Source organism: Dromiciops gliroides, chromosome 5 (assembly GCF_019393635.1).
Source record: "Dromiciops gliroides isolate mDroGli1 chromosome 5, mDroGli1.pri, whole genome shotgun sequence".
In the NCBI taxonomy this organism is placed as follows: Eukaryota; Metazoa; Chordata; class Mammalia; order Microbiotheria; family Microbiotheriidae; genus Dromiciops; species Dromiciops gliroides.
This window is the reverse complement of record NC_057865.1, coordinates 172,081,732-172,093,955: the sequence shown is the minus strand read 5'-3', so window position 1 is coordinate 172,093,955 and position 12,224 is coordinate 172,081,732. Positions and strand designations below refer to the sequence as shown.

At 38.5% G+C, this 12,224-nt stretch overlaps 1 protein-coding gene across 1 annotated transcript in view; it reads right to left on the bottom strand.

Moving 5' to 3' along the window:
- Positions 1 to 5,975: 5,975 nt before the first annotated feature.
- KIN (Kin17 DNA and RNA binding protein) overlaps positions 5,976 to 12,224 on the bottom strand; it is a 40,015-nt gene continuing 33,766 nt past the window's right edge. The window contains 1 exon segment of the mRNA XM_043967595.1: positions 5,976 to 6,040. Within this exon segment, the coding sequence (XP_043823530.1) occupies positions 5,976 to 6,040 (65 nt within the window).

The following is a 12,224-nucleotide window of genomic DNA, read 5'->3' as shown; positions in this document are numbered from 1 at the left end:
GGCCATCTAACACTTAAGAGAATAAGGATTTATAGAGCACCTACTATGTGCTAGGCACTGTGCTAAGTACTTAATACTATCTCATTCATCTTTTTTTTTTGGGGGGGGGGTGAGGCATTTGGGGTTAAGTGACTGCCCAGGGTCACACGCTAGTAAGGTGTATGTTAAGTGTCTGAGGCCGGATTTGAACTCAGGGTACTCCTGACTCCCAGGGGCCAGTGCTCTATACAACTGCGCCACCTAGCTGCCCCCCTCTATTTGCATCTTAACAAAAAGTTTACTTAACAATAGTATGAAAAGGATACTCAGCAAGATACGCCATTTGTTTAAGTAGAGGCAACCCACCTCACCTCCATTTAGAAGTGAGTATAGTCAGAAAGGCATGTTGGATCAGTAGGATGGTGCTGTACTCAGTGCGAGTGGCATCTATCAAATCTAAGGCTATCCTTTTCAGGCCATAAATGACTTGAAAGCCCCCAACAAAAGGATGGAGCCCTAGTCTGTGAACCAATCAAGTCTCAGAGACTGCTTCCAGCCTTTTAGGGGAAAAACTGGCTCAAACTAACAGATGCTTCTCCTGCCCCCATGCTATTATGGGATTACTAGATCAGGGTGATATAATTTGTAAATATGGGCCATTTCTAAGTCTGGAATACCCACACTAGATATTAAGCATCAGAGATATTGTGGATGTTAGGTATAGCTATCGAGGGAGAGGGAAGCTATTGTTCTTCCAAAATCCCATATTTCTGTAAAAGGCACCATCATCTTTCTAGCCACCTAGACTGGTGACCCTGGAATCATCTTAGACTCCTCCGTTTTCCTCACACCCCTCCCCCCACAACCAACTCCTGTCAAATCCATTCCCTTCCCTCCACTCAAAGAGCCTAGTGAAGTTTTGTAGTCTCTGTATCCCCAGTCCCTAGTAGTGCCTTGCATCCTTAAAAATGTTTGTTGAATTAAAACTCCCCTTCATCTTATGTCTTTTCTTCTCACATTCTTTCCACTTTTTGGTGCTCACAAAAGCACTATCTTTTAAATTCCTTGAAAACACTCTAAGGGTGATTGCTTCTTTTCCCATGTTTCCTGACAAAAATAAGCCAGTCAGATACCCCTTAGACCCCACTGCCATTTCTAGATCTTTTCTGTCATCATTCAGCAATCTTTTCTCCTTTGATATTTACTCCAAGGGGCGGCTAGGTGGCATAGTGGATAAAGCACCAGCCCTGGATTCAGGAGTACCTGAGTTCAAATCCAGCCTCAGACACTTGACACTTACTAGCTGTGTGACCCTGGGCAAGTCACTTAACCCCTGTTGCCCCGCAAAGAAAAAAAAATAAAAAAAAGATATTTATTCCATCCATCTATGCATCATCTATTAACCTCTCAGTCACTCACTCCTTTCTCAAATTCAATACCTTGCTCACATATTCATTTTATCCCTAATTTCTGCCCTCATAATTAGTGACTTCAATATTCAAAATCCTGTTCAATACCCTGGCCTTGGACTTTATCAAATTCCTCGACTTTCACAATCTACATCTCTCATTCCATATCTTACTCACTCTGAAGAGTGACCTTAGACCTCACCAACTAGCCAAACCCTTCACCTCTTTTCTTGTCACTGCTTATATCTTTCCAAACTCTAAATCTGGATTACTCCCACCATATCATGGTATAGTGTAAAGTGTATTTTCCCCTTCCCTCTCAAGATATAGTAAAAAGAGTGGTGCACTTAAAGATCTCCAAAATGACCATGTTGAGATAAAACCTAGGAAAACAGTTTTCCAAACAGGAAAAGATGTGGGTTTACAATCAATAATTTAACTTGCAAAGCTGAGTGTTATCCTATACAGGGAAAAACATATCTTTAACAATAGAACCAAGTATGTCAATTGATGCAAAAAATACTGTAATTTTACTCTGAAATTAAAATGTTCATCCTACTACATCTATTTTCTTTGCTTTATTGCTTTAAAATAAAAAAGTGCATTACATCAATTGTTGCAGCTTGGTCCAGTCCTTTTAAGGGATTCTTGAATTCTGGTCCTTTTAGTATTAATGGAATACAGAACTTTCAAGTACTTCTGATGAATAGACTAGAACTGAGTAAAAGCTCTGAAATACAAACACGAGAGTCAAGAAAAACCTAGAAAAGTAAACCTCCTTGAGGAACAAGAAGGGGATATATAATGATGTTACAGTAATATTCTCATCGGCAGAGAAGAAACAATTGTCCTTTCAGAATCTTAATGTTTTCAAAAAGTATTGAGGGAGGAGGGCAGCTAGATAAAGCACCAGCCCTGCATTCAGGAGGAACTGAGTTCAAATCTGGCCTCAGACACTTGACACTTACTAGCTGCCTGACCCTGGGCAAGTCACTTAACCTTCATTGTGCCGCCAAAAAAAAAAAAAAAGAAAAAGTATTGAGGGAATTACAAAGGACCTGGAGATGGATTGGTTTTGTTTTTAAGTGTTTTCAGAAGGGAAAGAGAATAGAGGGTAAAAGGAATACATAAGGGGCAGCTAGGTGGTGCAGTGGATAGAGCACCGGCCCTGGACTCAGGAGTACCTGAGTTCAAATCCGGCCTCAGACACTTAAGACTTACTAGCTGTGTGACCCTGGGCAAGTCACTTAACCCCAATTGCCTCACTTAAAAAAAAAAAAAAAGGAATACATAAGTATGAACAAGAGAAATAAGGGAGTAGAAGTTGATACTTCTCATAATTTGGGAGAGTGAGAATATGCAAACATAGAGAAAGGGGTCATAGGGAGTAAAAATCAGATAATCCTCAGTTAGCTGAAATGGATAAAGCAGGTCTGAAATCATATAAATACACCATTTGGTGAAGAAATACTTCAAACTCAAAGGAAACAAGCTGGAATAAAGAGGAGGAGAGTTTTGGGGAAGAAAAGAGGAATGAGCAAAAAAATCATCTTGATCCTGATGGGAGTGATTAAAAGGAAAAAGAAAAAGAACTATAATCAAAGGGAGTTTCCATCCATTGGAGAATGGCTAAACAAATAATTAATACAGTATGAAATGAGCAGAACCAGAACAAGATTTATACAAAGACAGCAACATTAAAAAGAAAAGCAGCTTTAAAAGACTTTAGAACTCTAAAACAATAAAATGACCAACCATCTCTCTAGAGGATCAATGATGAAGCACATTACCACTTCATGACAGGGAATTAATAGGTTCAAGGTGCAGAGTCACATATTTGTAGATTTGGCCAATGCATAGATCTGTTTTGCTGTACTGATTTTTCTTTCTCCTCTCAGTTTTTAATTTGGTGGAAAGAATGTTTGAAAAGAGAGGATGAGGTTACTAACAATGATGCCAAAATAAAAGAGAGCCTTTTGAAACATTTTTAAATGCACAGAAATAACAGAAGGAAGTTCAGGAGGATTAAAAGACAAGCAGGATAGGTTTAAAAATCATGCAGAGTTTATTAAATACTTTTAAAAATACAGTTATGAAATTGAAATTCACAATTTCATGTATAATCATCTTTGTGTTCTGTGTATATGAAAATGATCTTTCTGGTTTAAATTCAGAATAAAAAATTAAATCTAAAAATCTTATGATTTCTTACACACATAAGAGTCAGGTAATTGACTTTTAGTCTATCCTTGAGCTAATCACTAGTTCGGGTAGAAGGAAACACTTTGCAATTCTTTATAGTATGCAAGTGAATATAAGATTTGTCCTCAGGTATCTGCATCAACCAATCAAAAAGATTTGCTAAGTATCCTGTATACCAGGTACTAAACTAGTTTTTAGAACACAGACAAAAATGAAACCATCCCTGCCATTTTATGTAGAAATTTTATCTAGAAATAACATATAATGTTTACACAAAATATGTAAGAGTATATAGAAATGACTTTCAGTGATGGGAGGCACTAGCAGCTGGGGCCACAAGAGTCCTTGAGCTTGGCTTCCAAGAAACCAGGGCTCCTGAGTGGTGTTGATGAGAAGGGAAGTACATTTCCACAGCTGGAGATGGGAGGCAGCAGATCTAGTATAAATGGGACAGTAAGGGGGCCACTTTGACTAGACATGTCATGCATGAAAAGGTATTCATGAAACACATTATGAAAGGGAGGTAGGAGTCAGAATGTAAGGGCCTTAGGTACACGGCATGTGAGTAAAGAGAAAGAATATTAGCAACATTATGGAAGCAGACTAACCAGGCTTGGCAATTGATTTTGGATACGGGGTTGGGGTGTCTGACGGAAGAATAAAGTCTTATGTAAGTTGTTTTGACTAAGAAAATAATTATCCTCATAGTTACATCGATCCCACTCAATTAGGTGTGAGCCACCTCACTTACAGGCCTAGGGAACCATATTGATCTTTTGTTTTTCTTTTTAAATGCCAGAAAAAGTAAAAGTTAAAGTGACAAAAGTGGTACATCTAAGTAAGATATTTTTATGTTTCTTCTAATAGAAGCATTTTACAAAGTGCTTTACATTGTCATATTTGAACCAAACAAGACCATGAGGTAGAATCCCGAGTGTTCTCAAGCATCCTCATATGTGACATTCCATTTCCTGCCCTGGGCTTTTTACATGGGTTGGTCCCCACATTGGGAATCCTTTCCTCCCTCACCCTCTTGCCTCCCTAAATCCCTAGCTTCCTTCACAAGGATAGCCCAGGTGCCACCACTGCTTGAGACCTTTTCTGATCCCCTCCCTCATTTTATTTCTTGCTTTCTCTTGAAAATGTTTTGAATTTATCTGCACACAATGTATCCTCCAGTAAAAGTACCCCAAGAACCACTTTCATTTTTTGTATTCACAGGGCCTAGCATAGTAGAGGCTTCCTAGATTTTAACTCAGTTAAATAATTGCTCCTCATTTTACAGATAGGTAAACAAAATCAAAGAGAGGTGGCTCAAGGTCTCACAACTGATCCTGGGGCTGAAACTCCAAGAGGGGAGATTTCCTCATTCTAACTCCAGTGCTCTTTCCACTGTAGAGGTGTTTGGAAGGAAATTTGCCAATTAATAAGTTACGATTATAACAATATGTATTGGGGAAAGGTAGTATCCTAATGAAATTGTTAGACAACACTCATATCCAGACTCCAGAAGAGAGATGGATTATGCAAATGTATCAATTAGTTCAGTGCTTTGTGAAAGTGTAAATACCACTAGACAAAATTAAGCAACACCTATTTTCAAATGTACCATAACATACCATGGGAAAAAATATGTAGTAAGAATACTGTCATTAGACTACTGCTGGGGGCAGCCAGGTGGCACAGTGGATAAAGAACTGGCGCTGGATTCAGGAGGACCTGAGTTCAAATCTGACCTCAGACACTTTACACTAGTTGTGTGACCTTGGGCAAGTCACTTAAACCTCATTGCCTCACCCAAAAAAAAAAGATGGTTCTAGACTTACTGCTACTCTTTCTTTTGTCCCTCTCTCTACTTACAGTCAAAGCCCCAGGTATACTGCCAAAGAGATTAGGGAATGAGAAGACTTCCATTTGAGACCCAGCTTGACCACTCGAGGACCTTCAGAAAAACAATTCATCTCCCTAAGCCAGTTTCCCTTCTATGTAAAAAAATGATGGAAGCTGGGACCAGATGACCTGTAGACTCTCCTTGGCTGGAGAAGACTCTCCTACATAGCAGAATAAGGTTCCTGAAGAAATAACTATCAGCTGCCCTTTATAGAAAACATTTAGAATATCTTTCTTCTTTAATAAAAGGTACAACGTTCCAAGGCATATTACAAAAGGCAATAAAACAAGGACAACATTTTTTAAAGTATACACCTTAATACATTAATAAATCTGAATGAATTCCAAATAGTTTTAAGATATACAGCAGTATTTAATAGATTCTTTTGTCTTATACAAAAGAAGTACCCTAACATGGGTAGAGTCATATGTTGTTCTAGAGAACACCAATTTGATGCTTTGGAGTTTTAAAGGCTTTTTACCTATTTCCATCCCTCAGGCAAGTTTTAAGATATCCTCATACTGAATACCTCTCAACTCTTTCGTCCCTTTAAAGGGCCCTAGAAATCAAAAATAAAAAGTATAAGTACACATGTAAGAGAAGTAATAAAAAATAGAGAATAAGTCCGAATTCCCTTCCCTCTTCAACTTCCATAAAATAAGTAGCATTGGGGCGCTAGGTGGCTCAGTGGATAAAGCACGGCCTTGGATTCAGAAGGACATGAGTTCAAATCCGACCTCAGACACTTGACACTTACTAGCTGTGTGACCCTGGGCAAGCTCAACTTAACCCTCATTGCCTTGAAAAAAAATGTAGTCTTAAAACTCTTTCAGTAAAAAAATAATCTATTAAGCACTTACTATATGGCAGCACTCGGCTAAGGTGCCCAGGTATGCAAAAGAAAGACAACATGTAAATATGTATAGAAATTCATTTCAGAGGAAAGCAGAAGGGGGAGAGCAAAGGGGAGCGAAAGGAAGTACCCTGTGAAGGTGGTGTTTGACACCGAGTCTTGAAGGAAGCCTGGAAAGACAAGAAACCATGAAGCCCTAGAGACAGCATTCCCAGGCATGGGAGGGCAAACTAGTGCAAGGGTTTCCCTTCTTTACGGAAATGAAGTGTCATGTTCAAGAAACAGCGAAACACCATCAGTGTCCCTGTATCAAAAGACTTGTCGGGGTTTAATAAAGTGTAAGAAGAATGAAAAAGTAAGAAGGACTCTAAAAACCAACAGAGGATTTTATATTTTATCCTGAGATGATAGGGAGTTGCTAGAGTTTCTAGATGAAGAGGAGTCACATAGACAAATTTGTGCTTTAGAAAGATCATCTTTAGAAACTAAGTAGAGAATGGACTGGAGTAGAGAGGAACTCGAGGAAGGAAGACCATCAGAAGGCTGTTACAAACACTATAAACAATTTAGAGGAGTCAAGAAAGAAATTACCTTTTGAGATCTATGGATAAGAGAAGTTCATGATCAAGAACAGTGAGGGCCACATAAGATAAAATGAACAAGTTTGATTACATCAAATTCACAAGATTTTGCACAAATAAAACCAACACAGCAAAAATTAGAAAGGAAACATCTTAGCAGCCAATTTCACTGTAGGTATGGTTTTGGATTTTTCTCCAGCTCTTATCAACAGAAAGTAAAACAAGAAGGTAGTAGTAACTAAAGGCTGTGATTTAGGCAGGGTTATGACTGTGACAGGATAAGAAAAGAAGGAACTCAAGTGTAGAAGACAGTCAAGAATTTAATGATTCATCAAGGGGTTAAGAAAGAGAAAAGAGGAGTATACCTGGTAAAAGGGTAAGCGCCTGTGAGATAAAGAGAAGGTAAAAGAGATAGAAATTTATGGCAAGAACAAAGGACAGGCTTAGGGGTCATAAAGCAGAAAGAAAAATGGAATTAATAAAGATTATCATCAGACAAAAAACTATCAAAGTTTTGAACATGAAAAGTAGAGCATACAGGTGATGTTAAGATCAAGGCTATGACCATCTCTGTATAGCCAAGGAGAATAAAGTAGTTCATGGAAAATGAATAAAAGATATGAACAGGGAAGTTAGGATATTTGAGTGAGTATCAATATGTAAGTTGAATCTTCCCTAGTATGAGGGTAGGAGTTGAAGTGGAAAGAAACACTAGTTTAACAATTGGAGTGACGCCCACCTCCTGGAGAGTTGCTGTAGGGAAAGCTCCACCATGAGTAGAAGGTGTCTGAGGGCAAGCCATGCGGCTTAGAAGGTCAGTTCCTTGGTGTTAGGAAGTGACGTTTGCTCATGGGTACTGTCTATCAAAGCTATTAGCCAATTAGCTTGGAGCTGTGTGTGTGGATAGGATGTTCCCAGTTTCAGAGGAGGCTTGTGGGACGAAGAAGGGGCGAGGCTTGCTCTTCTCACTCTCTTTTGGTCAGGACTCTCATGGAGAGTGGAGCAAAAATGCTTGCTCCCTGAGAAGGATAGATGTAGCATCTAGGGCTCTTTCTCTCTCTCACCAATTTCTTATTATCCTTAACAAATCTTAAAAGTCTAAACTCTTGCATAAAGCTTATAATTTATGGCGATCACTAATTAGATATTTTTAGACCAGTATAGTCTAGATAGCAACTTACAACAGTGAAAGGGCACTAAATTCATTGAGGAAAACCTACCATAATCTTGATTGGGTGACAACTTAGGAGAAAAGAAGCCTCAAGGTGATCGGTGGCAAAGGGAGAATCTGAATGGGACAGTGGGTAGCTAGCAATTAAAACATTAGAAAGGAGACAGAGTAGCCAATTAAAAGGTAATAGATCGGCTTTATTGAAAACAAAACATAATAAAACCCCCAAACTATGAACTGTGAATCAAAGTTGTAGTAATTCAACTGGGGGGGGGATGGGATGGGATGGATAGTTTTATTAATAATTTGCTTTAAGAAGTTTGTCGTTTTTAAAAAAATTAGAAAGTTTAGGAATAAATAGATTATAACAAAATGTAACAGAGTATTATAATGTTATGTGGATATATTTCTATATTAGCTAATATAGTGCTTTAAGGACTGCAAAGTTTTTTACCGGCATTATCTCATCTAGAGTGATAGTCTCTAAATCACTGGTGTCAGAAGTAAATGAGAGGCAGAGCCAAGATGGTGGAAAGAGGCCAGCAAGTTGCCTGAGTTCTCCTGCGGTTCCCCAAAAGGACATTAAATCAAGCCTCTAAATGGATTCTGAAACTATGGAACCTGCAAAAATACAGTGAGACATAATCTTCCAACTTGAGATAATTTAGAAGACTCAGGAAAGGTCGGTCTCACTCAGGCAAAAGGGGAGCACAGCGTAGCTCAGCACAGTGCAGCTCAGCACAGTGCAGCACAGTCAGCAGGAGCTTCTTGGCCACATCAGAGCAACTGAGGCCCTTTGATCCTGACTCAGCGAGCTGGTGGCACAGCAGGCCAATTGTGAGATCCACCAGCACCAGCTAAGAGGGCAGGCTGCCAGCTGGCGGGCTACCCAAGGGACAGGCACAACTGGGCCAAGTCATCCCAGTGTCTGGAGCAAGCCCAGGGCAGTGAGGAATCCACAAGCCACAGAGGCCTCAGAGTAGAAAGCCAGTGACACAGCCCCTATCCCCCAGAACAAGAAGTAAATGCAAAGGTTTAATTTACTTAAAAGTGACTTAAGTAGGGGCAGCTAGGTGGCGCAGTGGATAGAGCACCGGCCCTGGATTCAGGAGGACCTGAGTTCCAATCCGCCCTCAGACACTTAACACTTAATAGCGTGTGGACCCTGGGCCAAGCCAACTTAACCCCAATTGCCCTCACTTAAAAAAAAGAAAGGTTTTTTTAAAGCCTCCTTTTTCTAGGAAAACTATAGACTATCTTAATTAGAAGCCTCCCATAGCCAAGAGAACAAGAATTATGACTAATAGCAGAAAAACAAGTTTGGTACTTTTATAAGGTTCTAAGAATAAAGTATTAGGAATCCAGGAAATGTATATGTAACCCCCCCCCTTTTTTTTTTAGTGAGGCAATTGGAGTTAAGTGACTTGTCCAGTGTCACACAGCTAGTAAGTGTTAAGTGTCTGAGGCCGGATTTGAACTCAGGTCCTCTTGACTCCAGGGCCGGTGCTCTATCCACTGCGCCACCTAGCTGCCCCTATGTACCCCATTTTAAATATATCTTGTGATTCCTGTGAGAAAGTGAGGAGTGGAGGTTCAGTGTGGGGAAGGAGACAAATTTGAAATAAGTCCCCAAATAGATTTTGATGAGAAAATTACTTCAATACAATTCTTTAGGATTCCAAGGAATTAGTGAGGCAAATCTATTGGTCTTTTATCTTCTTCTTTCCCCATTGATTATGCCAGACACCCGTGTTCTATTAGCTTATCTTCTGCCAAATGAACCAAATGTCCTAATATTAAACAGAGGATTCTGAAAGGAATTATTCCTCTCATTTCTATACTTATAAACTTTTTTCCATCTTACATCCTCTATTCTCTAAATTGTTGTCTAAAAATTTACATTATAGCGTTGATTTTGCTATATTTATTAAGATCTTCATTTTTGGATTATTCCCAGCATGTATAAAAAGTTGTAACTAAAAAATTCACTTCAGATTTTTTGAACATTGGGGGGACGGGGGGCGTGGGGGAGGCAATTTGGGTTAAGTGACATTACCAGTGTCACCACAGATAGTACGTGTCAAGTCGCTTGAGGCTGGATTTGAACTCAGGTCCCCTGAATCATGGCTGGCCTAGTGCTTTATCCACCTGCACCATCTAGATGCCCCCTTTTTTTTTGAATATTTAAAATTGGATGAGTTTTCTAAGTAAAATATACTTACAAGTTTCAATCATACAGTGGCGTAAAAAGCCTTTTCATTAATGGATTCTAGGTTGCTTCATTTCCCCTGGTAGGCCTCCATACAAAACCAAAACTCTTTTTCACTTAAAAAAAACAGTGGTAGGTGAGGAAATTTCATGTAAAGAAATATCCATTTTTATTATTCATACATGAGAGCAAATGAAATTTCATCAAGTAGATCATAGAATTTCAGAGCTCCTTTATTATAAATGTAGAAACTGATGCCCACCAAAATGTACAGTGATTTAATAAGGTCACACATTCGAATTAATGGGGAGGTCAGACCCCAATTCCTAGCCAGGGGCTTTTTGTACCACATTGGCACCACACTGCTAACAATAATAACCGTATCTTAAAATAGAAATGACTGGTCTGCTCAAACACTGAAATGTCCTAAAACACAATTTTTGTTGTTGTTGTTGTTTTTTTAAAGTGAGGCAATTGGGGTTAAGTGACTTGCCCAGGGTCACACAGCTAGTAAGTGTTAAGTGTCTGAGGCTGGATTTGAACTCAGGTACTCCTGACTCCAGGGCCAGTGTTCTATCCACTGCGCCACCTAGCTGCCCCCCTAAATTACAATTTTTGAAGAAATACCTTTTTCTTACAAAAGCCAACAGAATATAAGAGATAGAATGTGATTCCATAGAAAAAATGCTAGATATGGATGCTAAAGACTTCTAGGCCTCCCTGGCCCTTACCTGTCAAATGAGGGAACTTGCCTAAATCATCTTTCTTCAAACTTGTTTTAGTTATGTACCCATTTAAGTAAAAAATTTTTTATACAAAACTCATCAGTAAAAAATTTTTGAACACACACCCCTAATATGTGTTTATTTACTTGTAAATAAGATACATGTACTACTATACTATTAATTATGTTATAAAACACAAAAAAAATAGAAGTTTAGAAAGGTAAAAAAAGTATTATTCTCAGAGGCAAAAGGTGCCAACAGAGTTAACTGAGTGATCCATGTGAAGATATTCACTTTAAATATCAGCATATATTACCAACAAAACCCAGCAAAGAGATTAAGAGAAAGTCCATTTAAAATAACTGTGGACAATAAAATACTTAGGAGTCTATGTGCTGAGACAAATGCAAGGACTTTATGAGTACAATTACAAAATATTTTTCACACAAAGACAGATCTAAAGAACTAGAGAAATATTAATTGCTCATGGGTAGGCCAAGCCCAATATGATGAAAATGACAATTCTAACTAAATTAATTTACGTAGTGCCAAGACCAATCAGATCACCAAAGAATTATTTTATAGTTCTAGAAAAAATTAATGTGGAAGATTAAAAGGTCAGAAATATCAAAGGAATCAGTGAAGGAAGGTGGCTTGGCAGTATTAGATTTCAAATTATATTACCAAAAAAAGCAATCATCAAAACAATATGGTATTGGCTAAGAAAGAGTAGTGGCAGATCACTGGAATAGTTTAAGGACACAATACACAGTATTAAATGATCAAAATAATCTAATATTTGATAAATCCCAAATATCCAAGCTTTGAGGACAAGAAATCTCTATTTGACAAAAATTGCTAGGGAAACTGGTGGCAGAAAGTAGGCACTGACCAAGAGCTCACACTATACATCAAAGTCAAAATGGGTACATGATTTAGACATAAAGGGTGATATAAGCAAGTTAAGAGAGAATGGAAAATTTACCTTTACGATCCTATGGATATGGGAAGAGTTTACAATCAAACCAGAGATAGCAAGGACAACAAGAAGTAGAATGGATAACTTTGATTACATGAAATTAAAAAGGTTTTGCACAAATAAAACCAATGCAGCCAAAATTAGAAGGAAAGCAACAATGGGGGTTGGGGGTGGGGGGAAGGATTTCTAGCAAGTTTCTCTGATATTTCTCAAATATACACAAGG